At 51.5% G+C, this 21,037-nt stretch overlaps 1 protein-coding gene and 1 long non-coding RNA gene across 3 annotated transcripts; one reads left to right on the plus strand and one right to left on the minus strand.

Moving 5' to 3' along the window:
• Window positions 1-1,824: 1,824 nt before the first annotated feature.
• Window positions 1,825-10,311, minus strand: LOC128334312 (nascent polypeptide-associated complex subunit alpha, muscle-specific form-like). 2 transcript variants are annotated; one of them, XM_053270977.1, is made up of 6 exons: window positions 9,754-10,311; window positions 7,189-7,872; window positions 6,446-6,571; window positions 4,715-6,204; window positions 3,166-4,405; window positions 1,825-2,382 (listed from the first exon to the last, which is right to left on the minus strand). In XM_053270977.1, exons 1-4 carry the CDS (start codon window positions 9,758-9,760, stop codon window positions 4,718-4,720), a joined length of 2,304 nt encoding a protein of 767 aa, XP_053126952.1. In that variant the 5' UTR covers window positions 9,761-10,311; the 3' UTR covers window positions 1,825-2,382; window positions 3,166-4,405; window positions 4,715-4,717. The 2 variants fall into 2 exon arrangements, with proteins under 2 accessions (XP_053126952.1, XP_053126953.1); XM_053270978.1 differs by having other exon boundaries at window positions 4,715-6,201; window positions 9,754-10,310.
• Window positions 10,312-14,342: 4,031 nt separating this feature from the next.
• Window positions 14,343-20,103, plus strand: LOC128334314 (uncharacterized). Its single transcript, XR_008311252.1, has 3 exons — window positions 14,343-15,923; window positions 19,149-19,362; window positions 19,761-20,103. It is a non-coding gene; the product is annotated as an uncharacterized LOC128334314 (long non-coding RNA).
• Window positions 20,104-21,037: the final 934 nt, after the last annotated feature.

A 21,037-nucleotide genomic window follows, 5' to 3' on the forward strand; every position in this document is an offset into this window, starting at 1 on the left:
ACATCCAGTAAGTAGAATAAATGGGTGATGTAGATGTATTTCATTTGCTATTGATGGTTGCATGAGCAGATACAGACAATGTGCATCTGGTAGCCCCTCCTGGGACCCAGCCCAGGAGAATCGCTTCCCCAGCTCCTCTCTTGGCTGCTTGACCCTCTTCGAGTGATATCAGCCTCTGCTCTGCCTCTGCTCAAGCTCTCCTGGCTTCTCCACTGGGTGGGTTTGATCTTCTCCCTTCTGCGCTCTCACCCACCGCAGCAACCTCCACGATCTCCCTGGCCCCCCTTTTTACCCCACTGGCCCAGACCCTCTCCTGGCTTATTGGTATAAATGTCCCCTCAGGCCCCAATCCATTGGCATCTCTGGAGGGAATTTCTCTCCTGAGGCGGGGTCTCCGGCATGGCAGGGATTCCTTAGATGTATTTAATTTGCTATTGATGGTTGCATGAGCAGATACAGACAATGTGCATCTGGTAGCCCCTCAACAGCCCCTGGTGGCGCAGTGGTAAAACTGCTGCCCTGTAACCAGAAGGTTACAAGTTCGATCCTGACCAGGGGCTCAAGGTTGACTCAGCCTTCCATCCTTCCGAGGTCGGTAAAATGAGTACCCAGAATGTTGGGGGGCAATATGCTAAATCACTGTAAATCGCTTAGAGAGCTTCTAGCTATAGAGCGGTATATAAATGTAAGTGCTATTGCTATAGTGCTATCCATTGGACAGCTCCGAGGGCAAACGCTTCAGGACCTTGGCTAGCCCCAAACATGGTCCTAGAAGAGCTGGTTATTAAAGCAACATAAGGGGAGCGCTTCTGAATGCTGCCCAGATAGAGTGGATTGGCCCCTCCTCTCCCCTGGGGATAGCTCCGTTGCTTGAAGGGACCTTGCCCAGTTTCCCCAGTGCTAGTTCTTGTGGGGCTGGGGACCTCGAATGGGGCTGACCAATCCTCTGGGGAATCGCCCGAGTCCGAGAGTGAAGGAAGGGCTGTATCCTTGGGTCTTGGTGGGGGCTTCTGGCTCTGGTTGTCCTGCTGTGGGAGTCCTGGCAGAGCCTGGTCACCGGAGGTCTGGGTTGTAGGGACCTCCCACCCTGGCTCATCATCCCCTGAACTCTCCACCTCTCCCCCCAATGGGGGAAAAAACCCCATCCAGGTCATGACAGTTTCTTTCTCTCTCTTTTTTGTAAAATAGATTGGATTGGTTTTCAGAATGCAAAGAGTAAAAAGTAAGGAAAAAGAAAATAAGAATAGTATAAAATCAAAAGAATAGTCTGCATCTCCAAACTTACTATATACTTATTATCCACGAATAAAATACCATCTTATCATCATAGTTATCTGATCTGACCATATGTCCTTTCTAAGTAAAGTCCAAAGAAAACGTATGATAACGGAAAAGTGGCAACCCTGTCAATTCTGAGCATCAAATTTAACCTGAATCTCTCTGGCTTCTATATCGTGTGGGTGTCCAGCATATTTTCTACCAAAAAGTTTTGAATGATTGCTTCAAGGCAAACTGAGGGCGGGGGGTGGGGGGAGTAGATAAAGGGAAGCAGTGGAGTAAAGTAATCTGAAATTAAATGCAGTTTTTCTCTGGTCAATTGAATTTAAGAATTAAAAAAAGACTACCACAAATGTACAAGAGCTTTGTTTAGAAGCCAATCCAATTAGTTGGCTAGTTAATCACTGATGGCCTCATCCATAGGGATGAGTGCTAACTGGTGCTATCCAATGAACTGAAAAGGAGAGCTCCATCCAGACGCCAGGACCCTGGCAGCTGCAGAGCAACGTGGCTTGTCCCCAGCCCCCCAAAGACACAGAGACATAGTTTGGGTGAAAAGGGCCACAACTTTATTCACCAATAACAATAATAACCGATAATAACCCTTAATAACCCATAATACCAATGTGACCAGCCTAATTCTAACTCAAACCCCCAACGCAGAACGGAGTAGGCGAAAAAACTCCCAACAGTGGCCAATGCGTTGAGAGCCAAAAATTCCTACTCGGCCCCAGAAGGGCGACCAGTCACTAGACCCGCTCTGCTCCAGGGAAGGGAGGGAGGGGGATGCTCGGCCCAAACGGAAGAGCTGGGGCAGGGAAATAGTAATAATAATAAGAGAGAGACCAGCCCGCCCGCCCAAATCATTTCCCCCCAAGCGAACCACAATGACATCAGGCCCAGGGAACCTAGCTCAATCATCCCAAATGGCAGGGAGCAACTGGCTCCATAACATGCCCCTCCTACCCAACCAAGAAACAGAAGCACGCTTCCCAAAACCCAACTGGGCGCCCCAATGGGAGGAGCTGGCCCTCTTGAAGGCCCCAAAGACCGACGAATGGCCGCAAACCAGGACCCGAACAGGAGCCGCCGATCCGCCAGCACCTGCCAAGAAAACAAAAGGTCAGAGTGGGCACTGCCACCTTCCATTCAGCACACGTAGCGCCACACCACCGAGGACTTCCATCGCCCTCTCCTTTGAACGACGTCCACTCTCAGCCCCATGCGAGCAGCCGTGGTGGCAGCCCCAATCCGTAAGGAGTGCAGTGTAAGTCCCTCCAAGGGAACCCCGGCCAAAGTCAAGGCCCTTTGTGTAACTGCCAGGAACTGATACTGGGTGAGGGGTTTGCCTTGTCCTCGTGCACAAAAAGGCAGCCCTCCGGAAAGGGCCCAAGATCCAGGTAACGCCGCAAGGCTTGCGTTTCGCGGCTTCATGCTCCTTACACGACTCTCCCTCCTTATGCTTGACTGCCGGTTCCCGAAAGAAAAGGCTAAATATAGCCACATATTCGCCCTTGAGGATCTTCTCCCGGGTAGCCGGGAGCAGATGGTCACCCAAGGGCAGACCCATAGCACCATGGGGGGAAGGCAAAATTCCCATGGGATAAAACACAGAGGTCCCCCCTGCACCTGAGATTGCTGTCGGCGGAGTTGCAGAGCCGCCCCCTCCAGGGGCCAAAGCCGGCCTGTTACCCAGCCACACCTGCTCTGCCGCCCCTTGGAGCCCTGCAGTGATCACCGGAAAACCCAACGGAGGACCCATGCCCCAAGGCTGTGTGTAAGGTGCCCCAAATGGGGCAGGTCCCCATCCACCCATGGCAGGCATCGGCCAGGGTCCAGAGGGCCACTGGCCGGTGCCGCCGGGTGGCGTCGGTGCAATAGGCTCACCCGGGGACGGAGGCAAAGATGGATCCACAGGGGGTTGATCCAATGGCAGCTGGGATTCCGGAACCGCAGGAGAAGGCATCGCAGGAACAGGAACGCCAGGCACTGGCAACACAGGATCAGCCGGCTCTGCAGGCAGCACTGGGCCGGGCGGGCCCTCGCCCTTTTCAAGAGCTCCTAACCTGTCAGAGAGAGATTTTCGTAACTGTGTTCCAGCAGCACCACGCGTGCGTCGATGAACTTCCTTCGGCGCTCCAGACGGGCCAGCCCCCTTGCTTCCAACAGAATGGAAGCCTTGGCCTTCTCCAGAGCTTCCATTCTGTTGATCAGGCCCCTAATTAGAACCATCTCCCCATCATCCTCATCAGAGGAAGAAGCTGGAGGTGCAGGCCGCTTGGCCCCCTGATAGGCTGACCACCGGTTTTCTCCTTGGCTTTCCTAGGCATGTGGGCGAATTGCAGGGGCCCAGAATCACCAACCCCCAATGCCACCAAAAACAACCCCGAAAACCCCACGGGCAAAAGAACACGACGGGCGTGGAGAGAAGAGCGCCCAGAGAGCCACTCGCTGCCCTCCTGAGAGACCCCCACTCCGACCCCCCAAAGAAGCCAACGGAAGAGAAGAAGGTCACAAAAAATGCCAGTAACCCCAAGGCCAACCAACACCCCCACCCAACCGCAGGGAGCGGCAGGGCCCCAAATAGGTGCCACCAATCAGAGCAACCACCAGTCCCGCCCAGTTAGGCTGCCCAATACGCCCCAGGCCAGGAAGGCCCAACCCGGACAAACCAAAGGCCCCAAGCCCCGAAGATGCCGCCCCGGGGCCGATGCCGCCGCACTCCAGCCGCAGGCCGATGCCCCCTCAGGCCGCTAAAATGACCGCCGATGTCCGGGGAAGCCGCCGCTCGGCAGGTCGATGCTACCCACCAAAATATACCACTCTTCCCATCCTCGGGCACACCCCGCCCCCCGCCCGCTCCGGTTCAGGCCAAGAAAAAGGTCTATGGAAGAGCTCCTTCCTCCACGGATGCTCAGCCCAAACTGAAGAGCTGGGGGGGGGAACCCAGCAAGGGCCCAAGCCCCGGCCCCCAAACTGAACGGGCCAATCAGGTCCCTTTGGGGCCTCCAGCGGAGCCTGGCTGGGACAAACTCCCTCCCCTCCGCAGGAGGCCAAGGGGAGGGGCATCCCGTGTGGCTTGCTTCTCTTTCTTGGGGGCAGCTTGTCTGGCTCTTCGCAAAAGGACCTAAGCAAAATACAAAAGAAAGAAATATTCTGATCAATGAAGATGCAGAACTCTAGCCTTAACCTCTATACCTCAACCCAATCTGTACTAATGTTAAAACAACATCATTTTAAAATTATCAACACCAGAAGACAACACGTAAAATGTTAAGATTTACCGATTTTAAAAATGAAGTGATATAACTTGCGATCATATGGGAGGGGGGAAGCTGTAATATACAGGGTGAAGACGGGCCCGTCAGAGTTCTCCCCAGCAGGCCGTCTCCAGTCCTGCTGCTTAGGAGGACACCCAGCGAGAGACGAGACTTGCCTCTCAGTGGCGCCAGGGGTAGCCATACTGAAGGGAGATGTCCATTTCCTCCTCCCGCTCCACGAAATACTGCCTCCGGCCGGCTGATGTCCACTGAGCCGCCTCTTCCCTCGCTCTTTGAGCCCGCCGCCGCATCAGCTCCCGGACGGGCCGTTGCTCCTCCGTCATGGGCCGGGAGACTTCCAGGTGGGCCGGGGGCGTCCTCCAAGGGATGAACGTGTCCCCCTTAAACTCCTGCTCTGCTGTCGTGCGCTGGGGACCAGGTGGAAGGACCGGATGCTCCGTGGAGGCTTGGTGGGCAGGGAGGACGGGTCGGTGGGTTGGTGTGGGACCCCAAGGCTGTGGCTGTGGTTGAGGGGCCGGCGGGGGCTGGCCAAAGGTCCTCCCAGCAAGACCGTGCATCCGCAAGCTATTTGCCTGCGCCAGGGAGGAGGGCCGGAGCATGGAGGGACGGGATCCCGGCGGCCTCCACACTGGCATTGATTGTGGGTGGGCCAGGGAGCTAGGGGGGAGGTTGGCCATCGGCATGGCTGCTGGCCTGGCCATGGAGCTGGGCGGTGCCTTCCCCGCTGGTCTGCTTGGCAGGGCTGCCAAAGGCCTTGGTGGTGGCTCGGCTGTGCTTCCCGATGGTGGCCTTCCCATGGACATCGCTGGTGTCTTTTGGGGCACGCTCTGCCCGGGATGTCCCTCTGCACTCTTGGATTTTGCCGGGGGGCCCAGGGCATGGAATACCTGCACGGAGTCCCGCATCATTCTGGCCAGGCTGCTCCTCGGAGTCGGGGGCACAGCCTGGGCGGATCCACTGGACTCTGCCCCCACTTTCTGCCTCTTGGTGTCCCCAGCTTCGGCTTCAGGTGGTAGCAGCCGTGCTTTCCCCCTTCCTGGCAGGACCTGAGGCATTCTCAGCAGCTTCTGGCCTGGCATGCTACCTGCTGGTTTGGTGGGCTGATGGGGTTGGACGGCCAGCTCCAGATGGCAAGTGGGGATCTTCTGTGCGGTTCTCCCTTCCTTCTGCTCCAGGGGTGCTTTGGCCGTCTCTCCCGATCTCGCCTCCCCCTCAGCCTTTGGGCTTCCCCGTGGCACCTTGGGTGCTGGCACGCTCTCTGCCCCTGCTGCTCTTGCCCTCTTTCCGTTGTTCTCTGCTGGGAGTTTCCTGCCCACCAACTCCCCATATGTACGGTCCTTGGTCTTTTTGGGCGCCAAGGAGATGGGCGGCAAAAAGTCAAAGAGCTGCACCCTTGGCTTGGTACATTGGGTGCCCTTGTCTCCTGGGGCTACCAGGTGGGAAGCCGTTCCCTTTGCGAGCACTTTGGTGGGCTCTGGTGGAGGAGGCGGGAAGAGGAATTCCGGAAGCAACTCCTGCTTGGGAACAAGGAGCTTCTTCCGATTTGGAAGCTGGATCTCCCCAGTGGGCGGGGCTGTTCCTCCCTTGGCCAGGCCTCGACCCTGCAGCTGCGGAGGAGATGGTGGGTGGCGCTCCTGGGTCCCTGCTAGAAAGGAAGAAGAGAAGTCAGTTTTTTGGGAAAAGACAGAGCAAGTCTGTAACTTCATCTGGCTCATTCTTTGTGGGCAGCTTTCCCCCATCCCAAGGCACAGATGCTGAGGGAGTGGCATTCCCCCCCAACCCACATCAGACCTCCACTCTTCAACTCTTGTTCAAGCACAAGGTTCTCGAAGGGCTGGTGGGGCCAGTCACGGGACTGTCCTTCCCCCCCAATGGTGCACACCCACCTCTGTGTGGTCCCAACTCTGGGATCTTCATTCTTCGTGCAGCACCGGTGCTGAAGCCTTCTGCCTTCTGAGTTGCAGGCTCCTTGATTTGGATGGCCAGTGTCTGCTCAGTGGCAGGAATCAAGACTGAAAGAGAAGGACGGAGGATGACCAGGGGATGGGTCAGGATCTGATCCAGAGCCAGCCCTGCCGTGTGGTAAGGGGAGGTGGTGGATTTCAGTCCTGAGGGAGGGCGTGGGAAGGTGGCAGGGCTGACTCCTTAGGGGGCTCGAGCAGTCACGGATGGGTGGGCTAAGGGGTGAGGGCAGCAGGAATTCTCATCCGAAGACAGCTTTCAAACATTGCACATCAGGGCAGACATTGAGTCATCCAGTGATCAGCTCTTGCACATTTCCCAAAACTCTGGGCTGTGTTTCAGAATGCATGCTCTGTTCCTGTGGCCAGGCCTGGAAAGGTGCCCCCCTGTGTGGAGTGGGAGCAGATGGCGTACTCTAGAAATGCAGCCCCATGGCTACAGGGATGAGGGGCAGTGGTGAGAGAGCTGTCTATGGGGAGAATTGTTGGCCCTCTTGGCAAAGAGCCGGGGAATGCTTCTTGATCTTCTTCCTCCCTGGAGAAGATCAGGGCTCCGAAGAATATATTGCGAAGACCATGGCCTCAGGAGAAGGATGGCGCCTGACACGTGGGAAGGACACAGGGAGCCCTAGGCGGCAGGACGCCCCTTTCCCAGCATCAGCACTCACCTCTGGACGCACGGCGAATGTCCGTCGGCTTGCCGCTCCTGGGCTGATCCGGTGGGGCTGGGCGGAACCCCCCAGCGGCAGCGGTGGTGCTGCTGCCTTCTGATTGCAGCCGGTGGGCCAGCAGGACCAGATTCCTCTTGCGCGCCGGGTCCGCCCTGGCCGGCTGGGCCAGAGATGTTCTTGCAGCAGGAGGGATGGGGGCAAGCTGGGCCAGAGATGTTGTCTCCGCAGGAGGGATGGGGGCAAGCGTGGCATGTCTGTAGCCAGGAGCCTCCCTCACCCTATGCAAGAATGGTGGGAACTCTTCCGGCTCTGGAGGTCGCAGCTGGCCAAAGGATGGATGGCCAAAGAATTGGGCCATGGGGCCCGCAGTGGGACGGCTGGGGGCCAGCGGCCCAAAGAAGGGTCCGGGGAGATGGTAGGGGGATGCCGCCGGCGAGCCAGGCCGCTGGTGCTCCCGTTGCGGCTTCCGCAGATCTCCCTCTGCTGGGTCTCTGTGGTCCCTGCTGTCCCTCCCTTCGATGGATTGAAGGGAGAGGTCAGAGACCGAGGACCACATGGAGGTGGAACCAATGGTCGCCGTCGGTGTCTCGAGGAAGCTGCTGGGCGAACCGCCTCCTTCCCCGGCCGAGCTCGCGCTCGTACAGGCAGAGCCAGCAGACGGCCTCTTTTCAGTCGACTCATCTGTAAGAAAAAGGAAGGGGGGCACCTTGATTTCTGTCATTCCTACAACAGCCCTGCAAAGGAGGCCCAACTGATGCCTTGCTGATGGGAAGGGAAGAGGCAACTACCCAATTGCCCCGAGGCCTCCCTCTGAACCCATGGCTTCAGTCACTTGGAAGGAGGCACCCACCTCCCTGCTGGGACGCTCGGAGTATTGTCCCACTCTTCAGGTGAGGAAGCCCAACAACCCTGATGTGGAGAACTAGCGGCACTCATGCCCCGCTCCGCCTCTTAGTCCTGGAGGACTTCCAGAGGGGCTCCTGCATCTCATTGAGTTTGAGCAGGCCAGATGAGGTGGATGATGTGCATGCAGCTGCCACAGTCAGGGCACTTGTCTCTCCCCTGCTATGGTCTGCAACAGCAAAGAGTCGCTCTCCAAGGTCTGGGGTTCCCCCAACTGCTCAACATTGGCCCTCCTGTCGATGTAGGCCTACAGCTCCCATCATCCCTGGCTGTTGGCCGCTGTGGCTGGCTGGGGATTATGGGGGTTGTAGTCCAAAAAGAGCTGGGGAGCCAAAGCTGAGCAGGCCTGCTTTAAGCGAAGATGCTAAGAACTTTGCCTGGGACCTGGGGGATGCAGAGCACAGAGAAATCTGCTCCCCTCTGAGCACTCTTGGTTCCAGGAGGCCAGAGAATGTTGTGGTTCGAATCGGATTCCAGAGTGAGAGGCAGTTAGCCTGAGCTGAAGGGGCAGCCCTGGGAGGAAAGAGGCCCTCCCAGGCGAACCGGGGAGGAAATTAAGCAGAACCAGTGAAAGAACCCCTTTGCACCCATTCTACCTATGGAAAGCCTCTCCCAAGCAGGAGTCGATTCTTTTGGATACTCAGCACCGTCCTGGACACTAGTTCAAACACACCCCTATTACATTCCCCTTCATTAGGATTCTGATTAGGACTGACAAGAAACGTAATTCATTCACTAATGACTCTGAATAATTTTCATCTTCCTTTTTCAACCCTGATGTCCTTTCTGTCCTGCATGAATTATTGCATCATGAATTAACCCTTACCCCAGTTTCTCCCCCATCCCACCTTTCTGATTCTAGTTCTAGGTCCACTTTCTCCATTAAGCCTTGGAGATTCACCCCTTCTGTGCCCTTCATATGTCACATAAGCACCATGGCAGATGTTTTCCTGTGGGGCCATTGCAAGAAGCTCTTTGAAAAGCCTGCAGTCACTCAAGCAGGGACTGATTTTGTGGGTCTTTTCAGCAGAAAGAGCCCCCTCCCTGTTAGAGTTAGAGGGCACTCCGCTCCTCTTTCTGAATGGAAATGGAGTACTTCAAACAGGCCTTGCTGTAGCCTCCCTTTCAATGACCATTGCCTCCCTCAAACAGGGATTCCCAGATGTTGTTGACTACAATGCCCAGAATCCCTAGCCGAAAGCCATTGCAGCTGGGGATGCTGGGAGTTGCAGTGAACAACATCTGGGCATCCCTGTTTGAGGAAAGACTGCCCCCTACCTCCTCTGTTATGCATGGTCACCCCTACTGGCAAAATCTAGATTGTTGACTTCCTTGCCTCGTGCCTGTAAGACTTTGGAAGGGGCCATCGATGATTCCAGATAAGAATGAACTATATAAGAAGGCTGGGGAAAGGGGATAACCTCTTTGGACAGAAGGTAGAACAAACTGGAAAGGGAAGGTGTGGTATAAAGTCAGATAAAGGAAAGCAAGGGAAATGTGACCCAAGAGCAGACACGGGGCACAATCCATCCAAATGAATTGCCACCGAGTCCCTCCTTTAATCTACCAAGAAAACCACATGGCTTTGTGGTCTCCAGGAATCGACACCAACTCACAACCTTCCCTTTCTTTTTCCTCCTGGATGGCACCATTTCCTACCTGCCATGATGACTGTCAACGTCTAAAGAAGTCCACTGGACAACTAAAACAACAACAAGAAGGACAAGAAGATGTTCTCTCTGGCGAGAGCAGACCAGGCAATCTCTCCAGTGAGAGGAGCCTGCTGTCCGTACTCCTCAACCGCTGGAAAGTCGGTTAGGGAGTGGGCAACTGAAGCCCGATGATGCGTCATTGTTTATCGCGGTCCCTATGGCGACCTGCAGCTGGTGGGGGGGGGGGCAGAAGAATGTCGGAAGCGGGTCGTGATGATGCAAGATGATGTCATGGCCATCTTCACACAGGCTCTCTACCGATATCAAGCCATCCATCAAACCATCCATCTTCTTCCCTTAGACGTTCAGAAGGGGAGACCAGACCCAAGTTCCGCAGAGTCCATTTCAAGTCTGTTTGGCCACTAGAAGTCTCTTTGGGGCTTGAATGGAAGTCCAGCCATCCTCTCAGCTTTCCTCTTTGGCATCAATCAATCAATTATATTTGTGCCCTACCCCTCCAGTACACTTCTGCTTGGGGTGGCTCAGTTAGTAAAATAGATATAATCTAAAGTAAAAGATTAATAAAATTGAAGAAGTGAAAAGATCAAGCTAAAACCATATTTAAAATGACAAATTTTTAAAGTTTCACATTAAAAGTTATTAATAAACCGCCTAAAACTAAGAACTAAAAAATTAAAGGACCTACCAAGCTATAAGCAGCAGATAAGACATTAAAAAGCATCTTTTAAAAGATATGTTATCGTGGTTGTTGTTTTTAAAACACTGAGGGAGTGAGCATGGCAAAGCTCTTCCAGGAGGGCATTCCAAACCGAGGGGCCACAACCGAGAAGACCACTGAGAAGACCGAGAAGACCCTGTCTCTAGCCCCCACCAACTGGCTTGCTGTTAGGTGGGTCAAACACTCATGAAGCCACTTGCGCCCAAGAGATTCTACAGCTAGATCTGACCACTCCCCTCTTCTTCTACCTAGCTTTTGGAATTCACACAACCCTGGTTCAGGAGTGCACCTGGCTCTCTTACCTTGGCTGGGTGCTCCACCTACACAGGTGGGGATCATGTGACCTAGCTAACTCTCTCAAACAGAAGTCGTTGACTGCTGTAGTCACTTTAGCCAGAAAATACCCCACTTTTTTCTGCGCTGCTTCCTTTGTTGATTCCCTTCTGATCTTGGCAGTGTGGAACTGAAGGACTGTACCACTTAGGGTTACCATATTCAAGCTTCCCAAATCCAGGTGGCCTGATTTGCAGATTTTGCAGATTACAGACAACTAATTTGCATGATTGATTGATTGATTGGACAGATTTGTATACCCTCCTTCTCTACCCTCCCATGTGATTGGATCCAGAGTAAAATCCGGAGTAAAATCTAGAGTAAAAAGCACATTTGAAATCCACGTCAATCCGGGTGGAATCCGGGGGCTCCCCCCAATGAGGCAGGGGAAACCATGTGGCTAAATGGATTGTAATTGTAGAGGACAAGAATGAAGAGCTCTTCACCACCTTATTTCCCACCAGAGTGAAGAGAACACAAGTCTTTCTTTGGGATACAGATCAATATTTAGTGACCATGTAATATTCAGCCTCATGAAAGACATGTGCTCCACCAGCCTAACAGCTTTGTGACTATGCAGTGACTGTTTTATTAATATAATAGCTTTTATGATCTTTATACTTCTACAGTTTTATCGCTTCATCACCTAGTATCTGCTGTTGCATTTCTATCACTTTGGTAGAATACAGGAGGGGCTGACCATTGCCTCCTCCCACGCAGTCTGAGATGATGCCTTTCAGCATCTTCCTAGATGGCTGCTGTCTGATATAGTACCAGTGGGGATTCGAACCGGCAACCTTCTGCTTGTCAGTCAAGCGTTTCCCTGCTGTGCCACACCTCTAACCATACTTGTAAATCGCCTTATACTTTGTACTGGTCTATGATCATAATCAAGATTGATTGATTGATTGATTGATATTTATGTGGAGTCAGGGGCATCACTAACAGGGAACAGGAGGTGAAAAATGTCCCTGGTACCATCAGGGAGCCCCCCCCCGCCCCCCCTCCGGGCTGCTGAGCAACTGCTCCCTCCCTCCCCCCTCTCTGAAGAAGAAGATGGGGAGGGGGCCCATCTTTACCTTTTGTCCTGGGGCCCTTGCTACGCCCCTGTGTCGAGTCTGCACATTTATAGGGTTTCCCCACCCGCACCCCCTTGTACAACTGCAGTTTGTATTTCAAAAGCAATTCATACCTGTGGTCATTCATGATCCATTTTAATTCATCATAAAAATGTGTGTATAAAGACAGGTGGTTTCTGCACTTCTGCTTATGATAGAAGATGAAAAGCTGAAGACTGAGTCTAGTTTGTTTTGCGGCAGATATTCTTGGTCGTGGCAAATCAAAGGTAGTGGGGTGCGGAAGAGAAAATGGGGTGAAATCCTGCTCCTGCACAGTCCACTGGCAAGGACTTTTCAGCCACCTGTTAATGGGTTAGAGTGAGTGAAGTCGAGAAGCATCCGGCCCGGTCAGACGTTCCAATTCCTCATCTAATCTGGGGGTTCTCAACCTTGGCTGAAGCTATTCTGGCTGAGGGTGATGGGTATTGTAGTCGAACGACATCTGGGAATGCAAGGTTGGCAAACCCTGATCTGATAGGAACATCGGAAGCTACCACTGGTCCATCTAACTCAGTATCATCTTCACTGAATGGCAGCAGCTTTCCAAGGTTTCAAGGCGGGAAACCTTCCCTGTCCTACCTGGAGATGCTTCCAGGAATGAAACCTGGGGCCTTTCTCCAGAAATAGGAACCTAGGAAGCTGAGTGATGGCCCCATCCTGCAAATTAGAAACTAATCCTCTGCTCTTCCCAATTCCACCCCTCCATTACTATTCTCCATTACCCCACAATCCTCCTTTACTAATTCATCCAGTCATTCCTGTCTGTTTTGTTCAATCTGAAAGACACTTGTGCAGGGGTTTCCAACCTGGTGCCCCAGATGTTGTTGGACTACAACACCCATCACCCCCAGGTGCTGTGGCCAACCAGTGCAGCTAGGGAGTTGTAGCGTCACAAAATCTGGGGATGCCTTGTTGAGAGCTCCTGCATTAGGCAGTGGATTTGAACGCAGTGTTTAAAAAGGTGCTTAGTTTTATGCTTGGGAATCCTTTCTTCCATCCCTCTCTTATTCATTCATTCGTTCGATTTCTACACCGCCCTTCCAAAAATGGCTCAGAGCACTTTACACAGAGAAATAATAAATCAACAGGATGGATCCCTGTCCCCAAATGGATCACAATAATAAAACACACACACACACACACACAAGATAGACACCAGCAAGAGTCACTGGAGGTGCTGTGCTGGGGGTGGATAGGGCCAGTTACTCTCCCCCAGCTAAATCTTATGCTCCTTGCTGGGTGCTGGGGTTGCCAACGCTCCAGGATGGAGCCGGAATCAGCATCAATGATTCGGTGACTGTGGAACGCAACCTTGGAGGTTTTAATGGCTTGATGTGGTGAAAAATATTGGACAAGAATGTCCCATGGTGGGGAATCTCCAGGAATCGCTTCAGAATGGGCAGTCTGCATGGACGCACCTCTTCCTTTCTCCTTTGCTCTGATACCTGGTCAGCTTGTCACTTCCGAACAGGAATTGTGCAGAGAGAGTGTAAGCTGGGCTTGATCTGGCCTTCTCGTTGGACCTTGCCCATTGCCTTCATTTGTTGATTGACATTGATATCCTGCTCGTCCTTCCCAGGAGTCCAGAGCAGTGTCCATGGTTCTGTTCCTCCCCACAACAAGTCCGTGAGTGAGGTAGAATCCGCTGAGAGATAGGTGACCTGTCCAGAGTCTCCTGGTGAATTCCATGGCTGAAGCAGGATTCGAACTCGGCTCTCCCAGGTCCAAGTCCAACCCTCTCTCTCTTTAGAGGGAACAGATGAAACAGGGAAAGCAGCAGTGCCTCTGAGGCTGAGCAGACTGCCGGACCTTGAGTCCTGTCTCTGCCCTTGGAGATTTGAAGTTAAGGCTTCAAGGAGAGAAAAGACTTGGCTTTCAACTACCAGAGCTCGGGGGGTGGAGGAGGGAGTGGGGCGACGGAGAGCCAAACTGCCCATCTTAACGCTCCCCGAAGGGGGATCCCATAACTCTGATCGTCAAAGGTCAGAGCTGGCTGTCACGGCCTTTCCAGGCTCACTTCCAGCTGCTGATTGTTTCCGCCTTTGAAGCCCTCCATTAAATGCAGAGGCGTAACGATAGGGGGGGCAGGGGGGGCACGTGCCCCAGGCGCCATCTTTGTGGGTCACGTGGGGGGGCGCCGCCATGACCCCTGCCGATCCCCAAAAGATTAAAAAAAAATTTTTTTTTAATACAAATTTCTCGGGCAAGGGAGCGCGTCGGCGCCCCCTCCCACGAGCTGTCCCTTCCGCGCCCGCAGGCTGCAGCACTCTCGCTGTCCTCGCATCGAGCGCGGGGGGCGGGCGGGGGGCGAGCGGGAGGAGAGAGCGTGACTGGGAGGGGATCGGGCAAGGAAGGGAAACGCGGCTTGTGTGAAGGAGTCGAGAGGTGGGAACACGGGAGGGTGGGGGCAAGGAGGGACGCGAGGCGCTAGGTGAAGTGGGGAGAGAGACAGGGTGGCGGCAGCGGATCTTTCCGGTGTGCAAAATATTGAAGTTACTTGGAGCTCGCCTTTGGCGTCGGGAACGGGCCATGGGGCAGCCAGCGCCCCTTGCTCTTCGGGGCATAGAATCGGGACAAAGGTGTGGGGGGAGCGGGGAGCGAGTCAACCTTTATTCAGTCCGAGAAGCTTTGGGGTGCGGTAGACACACAAGACGGGGAGAGGGACGAGAAGAAAGCAAACGGGGAGTGAGAGGTTTTCAAGCCACGGCGTTATTGGGCTCTGTGGGCCAGCATTGGGCAGGAGAGAAAATGGCGACCAGCAGGACCCCGTAGCCCCAGGGTTCCCTCCCTGTTTGGATTTGAGACCGGTGGGAGCGGGGGCTTCCAGCCAACCTGCTTTTAGCACAAGCTTAGGTTCCCAGAGCAACTGCGCCCAGGCGCTTGCAAAAGTCTCAACGCCTCCATGCGCGTGCTCGCGCTCCCCCCCTCCTATGACATCACGGCTCATTACCCGGGAAACGCCAATGACATCAGCAGACAAAAAGGAATGCGGGTCTTGGGAGTTGCTAAGCCCGTCGCGCGAGTAAAGCTTAAGGCAATCTCGAGGGGGAAAGATTGTGTGGCGTGTGCACAATACAAGCGGCTTCCAAGTCCCAAATAGGTTTGCACTGTCTGCAGTAGACATTCAAATGGCCAGAACGCAGAGGCGTAACTATAGGAGGGGCAGGGGGGCACGTGCCCCGGGCACCATCTTTTCTGGTCACGTGGGGGGCGCCACCATGACAAAAAAAATTTTTTTTTAAATTTTTTAAAATTTTTTGGTTAATACAAATGTTTCCTGCTCAGTGCAGCAGCGCTGCAGCAGTCAAGGGAGCGCATCGGCGCCCCCTCCCTCACGAGCGGTCCCTTCCGCGCCGCCCGTGCCCCCCGCCATTGCTTTGCTGGCGCCTGGCGGCCAGTCAGTGGCCTGGCTTGGTGACGGCGGGCGCTTGTGAGGAAAAACCTAATGTAGTATGTTGGGGGGGGTGGGGGGCGCGGGGGGGCGCCATTTCAGTGCTTGCCCCGGGCGCCGTTTTCCCTAGTTACGCCTCTGCCAGAACGGAGCCCATCATCGGCATGCTTGCTCCCCCGCCTCCCCCAAGTGATTCTGCTGCAAGTGACTGATGGCTCAGTCTGCGGGACTCAGGGGCGCAGCGCGCCTGCTGCTCCTCCTGGGGCTCCTTCTCCCTCCCTCCCTCCCTCGTCAGCATGGAAGGTATGGAGCAGAGTCACGACCACCAGGCCCAGCCAGCCGGATGGGTGTGAGCTGAAGCAGAAAGCCGGAGCGTAACCCATGGAGCAGCCGAGGCAGGGGAGGAGGAGCCGGAGTCGCCTTTCAGCGCCTTTTATGCCGGAGCACGTGCTGTGGTGGTAGAGTGAAAGGCAGAGCAATGTGCTTCCATCCACACAGCGCTACAGGAGGGTTTCCAGGCAGTCTCGGCCTCCCGTCCCTGTCCCTCCTTGCTGAAGATATAACCCAGCACGACTTCTGTCATAATGAAACTACAGGTGCATACCCCTACTCAAAATTGCAGGACGTCTTCCCATTATCGACTGCACCAAGCGTATATGTTGGAATGGTCCGAGTGCAGTAGAAAAACACACTGATTTTGTGACATTCGTGTAAGGGATGGGTTCTTTTACCATAGTATACATTATATTTAAATACAGCATATTGGCAAAACAATCTAGAAACCCTCCAACTGATTGTAAAAGTACCCTCCCATAAGAAAACCCCCGATTCCCGTTCTGCCACGCCCAGCCACTTCCTTCCTGCCTGCCTGCCTGCCTGCCTCTCAGCCTTGTATGCAGGCAGCTGAAAGAAGTTTGATGATGCTATTTCTTGGGCATCCTTGTTCCTGTCCTTTTGGAAAGGTAAGTTTTGGATTTTCCTGATTATAATGTTTGTTCTTTAGAAGGAGCTCTCCTGATTTCCCTAGAGATATGCATCTAGAAACTTTTCCAGGGGCTGTTGTTTGTGTTCAGTGAAATCAAGGGGCTGCATGAAATGGGTGGAAATGGGACCAAACAGAGGGTTGTTTTATAAATTGTAAATAATAGACTTCTAACTTTTTTTTTAACCCTGAAGAAAAAAACCAGTGTGATTAAAACAACAGACCAAAAATTAAAATAAAATTAAAAAGTGCTAGAGTTCATGTCTTGTGTTTTGCTCTGACAACTTCCCCTGTGAATCAAAATACCATATTCTGGTAATAGAAAGGAGGGGAAATGATGGGTACAAATATGCAGTGCTGGATTCTTTAAAAAAAAAAGAGGATGTACAGTTATATTTTCAGATATGACAAGATAGGTAGGAGAGCTTTAAGAGGACTCATAGATTCCTTATTGAACATGACATGTATAGATGAGGGAGATTAACTATTTCTGTTTCAATATTTTTCCTGTTACCCTTTCATTTAGATAAGACAAGGTCTTAAGTCAGAGATAGAATTATTATTTTTTTAAGTCAGTCAGTCAGTCAGTCAGTGTTTTTTAAGTAAGAGTATTAACTAAAATGAGACAAGAAGCCTGGCTCACTCTGTAGTTAAGGTATAGTGCCTGGTTTTAATCTGGAATATTCCTGTTATGCCAACTGGACTAAATAAATTTAGATCCAAGTATTTCAGCTTAGTGCTAGGTGGTGGATCAAGCAAGACACAATTCATTATATAAGAAATATAAAAATGAACCTATAAAGATAATCCAATGATTTACAGTTACAATAAAATATGAAATTGTACAGGATTGGTGCAATTGAATAATATATATATTTAAAACCCATAAACACATTGAATTCCAGATTAGGTACTAAAAGAAGGATTAACTGCACTGAGGCAGATGTAGCATATCATCATAAAAGTTTTTTTTACTGGTTCCTAAATAAATGTAAGTGCCACTGAGGTAAAGAAAGCCCTGTGAGTTTGAGAAACATGGTCTAATCCAGATGGCACATCCTCATTCATGAGCCTTAGACAAGTATCTCTTTGCCTTAGATCCCCACCTATAAATAGTAGCCTACCTTACAGGGGTGCTGTGGGGAAAAATACAGTAATGTAATGTGCTTTTCTCATTAGCAGTGCTCTAATCAATTATTAATGACAGTTTAAGATACTTCTACTTTGCATCTTTTTCCGCATTTGGTTTATAGCTATTCTCATTGCATAGCAGAAGTAGGGAAAGAAGAGCCCCTAATTGTTCAGAGGCTTTCTCTCTCACTTCTAGGTCTTGGCATAATACTTTGCTCATCAAAACAACGCAGAGATCGAAACAAGTGATTTCTGCTATTTTGGAATGTGAACTCATATTAGTAAGGTTTCAATGTACACAACATAAGATCAATTTATTGAAATGTTCTGAGGGAACATTTGAAGCATTTTAGAACTGACCTGAGCCTCTTGGTGCAGGATATTACATGAGAAAGCTATAGTAATAGTTTAATTGATTTTTGTTTATACGATACAGTCACTCACAGGGTTGTTGTGAGGAAAAACCTAAGTGTAATGTGGGATGTATCATCATTCATTGCATCATAATTCTGGTGTTTGAGATACAAGCCAACTTCACAGGGTTGTTGTGAGGAAAAACCTAAGTGCAATGTAGGATGTATCATTATTCATTGCATCATAATTCTGGTGTTTGAGATACAAGCCAACTTCACAGGGTTGTTGTGAGGAAAAACCTAAGTGTAATGTGGGATGTATCATCATTCATTGCATCATAATTCTGGTGTTTGAGATACAAGCCAACTTCACAGGGTTGTTGTGAGGAAAAACCTAAGTGTAATGTGGGATGTATCATCATTCATTGCATCATAATTCTGGTGTTTGAGATACAAGCCAACTTCACAGGGTTGTTGTGAGGAAAAACCTAAGTGCAATGTAGGATGTATCATTATTCATTGCATCATAATTCTGGTGTTTGAGATACAAGCCAACTTCACAGGGTTGTTGTGAGGAAAAACCTAAGTGTAATGTGGGATGTATCATCATTCATTGCATCATAATTCTGGTGTTTGAGATACAAGCCAACTTCACAGGGTTGTTGTGAGGAAAAACCTAAGTGCAATGTAGGATGTATCATTATTCATTGCATCATAATTCTGGTGTTTGAGATACAAGCCAACTTCACAGGGTTGTTGTGAGGAAAAACCTAAGTGTAATGTGGGATGTATCATCAGATGTGTGTGGGGGGGGGCAGCGGGGGGGCACCATTTCAGTGCTTGCCCCGGGCGCCGTTTTCCCTAGTTACGCCTCTGATTAAATGGCTCCTGTATGAACCAAGTTTAAGTCTCCAGGTGCCTCCCCAGGTGAAATCAGGAGGGTGGTGAGCGGGGAGAAGTCTTCTCAATGTTGTCGGAAATATGGTTCCCCAATAAGCGAGGGCGTCCTCCATCTTTCTTAGAAGAAGGCGAGCTTTTTTAATCGACTTGTTCACAGCGGCTTTTAAAGTTCTGTAATTGTCTATCATGTGATGGCTGCTGTTTTGAATTGTCATTAGCCTGGCCTTTACCTTGACTAGAGATGTGGTGGTTCTTCCCCTCCCAGGCACTGTATTTTTTTTAAACTGTTTTTTAAAATTCATGATGTGAATTGTAATGATGTTTTATATTGGTTTTATTGTAACCCACTCTGAGACCTTTGGGTATAGGGCGGGCTAGCAATGCAAACAAGTGGAATAAAAATGAAAATAATAAATAAAGAGCAGCCCCTCGTTGCTGGGCTCCTTCTCTTCTAGGCGTCCCAAGGGGTGGAGTGTGCATGGATTCAGCACTGCAACACCTTCAGAGGGGATGCACGCTCCGGGGAGAGATGCAGACCAACCACTCTGCCGAGAAATGCTAAGGAATCCTCCCCATTGTCTCCTTCCTTGGGACCTTGAAACCAGGAGAGAATTTCACGGATCTCTTAGCAAATCCACCGGTTAGGACATGTGAGAGCTGCAAGGAGAGGTTTGTCAGTTAGGCTCCGTTTTAAATGCTTGCATGTTGAATGTTGGTTGTGTGTTTCGTAGTCCTGGAAGTGCCTTTGAACAATGATTCTTTCAAAGCGGGCCAGCTCTTCATGCTTTAACTCAGGGCGTCCTAAACTTGGGAACTTTGGCCATTGTGGCTAGGGGTGATGGGAGTTGTAGTCCCAAAAAAGGTTCTCTCCCTGGCAGCATCTCCAAGACAGGGCTGAGAGAGATTCCTGCCTGCAAGCTTAGAGAAGCCCTTGCCAATCTGGGTAGCCCACACTGAACCAGATGGACCAAGAGTCGGACTCAATCTATGGCAGCTTCCTATGTTCCTGTGTAACATCTGGGGACCCCGGTTCCCTGATCCCTGTCTAACCCATCCTTTCCCCCCAGGGAAGTCTCACAGCCTCATTCTCCCTTCAGCACTGTGGAGAACAAGGAAGGATGAACTGCTGACCGTGCAAGGTGCCAATTAGCTCCGGATATCAGGGTTTTCAGTGTTCCCTAAGGAGGCAGTGGGGCAGGGAATACCAACCTTGAAGATGTCAACCTGTGGCTTGATATATTGTTCTATAGCTAAGATTTTTGTAAACCGCTTTGGGAGGTTCACCTGGAAGCAGTGAATAAATGCAAAAACATAAAATAAAATAGAATGAAATAAAATAAAACCAGTTTGGTGACAAGGCACTTTAAGGAATGCTGCCCCCTCCCCCCATATGAGGCTCCTTGCCCATGACGCTCCTCAGAGGAGACCCTTTGACATGCTCCTTTGACATGCCCCTTTGACATGCTCCTTTGACATGCTCCTTTGACCCTTTGACATGCTCCTTTGCTTTCTGAGATTCGCTTGAGAGGGCCACGTGAGACAGCACCACTTTTTCTGCGACTGCACCCACCGTATGGAACTCCCTGCCACAGGATGCAAGCTTAGTTCACTCTGAGCATTCGGTTTGGGAAATGGTGTCTGTTTCCACAGCTCTTGCTGGGGGTAATGAGAAGTGTGGGCTCCTTCCACCAGGCTCCAAACCTCTCCCTCTCCCCATCTTCCTCTCCACACACCCCACCTCCGCACCAATCTTTCTCAACGTCATCTGCTACGGCCACCATCTATCCACTCAGGGACAGAAGCTCAAAATCATTTGAGAAAACCCAGTAGCTGGGTGAAGTCAGTGTGAGGATGGAACAAGCAGACAGAGACAAAAATGAGTGGGACCAAAAAGAAAGCACCTGATTGACATCCAGTAAGTAGAATAAATGGGTGATGTAGATGTATTTCATTTGCTATTGATGGTTGCATGAGCAGATACAGACAATGTGCATCTGGTAGCCCCTCCTGGGACCCAGCCCAGGAGAATCACTTCCCCAGCTCCTCTCTTGGCTGCTTGACCCTCTTCGAGTGATATCAGCCTCTTCTCTGCCTCTGCTCAAGCTCTCCTGGCTTCTCCACTGGGTGGGTTTGATCTTCTTCCTTCTGCGCTCTCACCCACCGCAGCAACCTCCACGATCTCCCTGGCCCCCCTTTTTACCCCACTGGCCCAGACCCTCTCCTGGCTTATTGGTATAAATGTCCCCTCAGGCCCCAATCCATTGGCATCTCTGGAGGGAATTTCTCTCCTGAGGCGGGGTCTCCGGCATGGCAGGGATTCCTTAGATGTATTTAATTTGCTATT

This window comes from Hemicordylus capensis, chromosome 9 (assembly GCF_027244095.1).
Source record: "Hemicordylus capensis ecotype Gifberg chromosome 9, rHemCap1.1.pri, whole genome shotgun sequence".
Lineage (NCBI taxonomy): Eukaryota > Metazoa > Chordata > Lepidosauria > Squamata > Cordylidae > Hemicordylus > Hemicordylus capensis.

Excerpts from the sequence above, each read along its gene's own strand:
- LOC128334312 (XM_053270977.1), bottom strand. Across the intron at positions 6,572-7,188 it reads CATTCGCCGTGCGTCCAGAG|TCTTGATTCCTGCCACTGAG; the intron begins GTGAGTGCTGAT and ends CTTCTCTTTCAG. Across the intron at positions 6,205-6,445 it reads AGAGTTGGGACCACACAGAG|CAGGGACCCAGGAGCGCCAC; the intron begins GTGGGTGTGCAC and ends CTTCCTTTCTAG.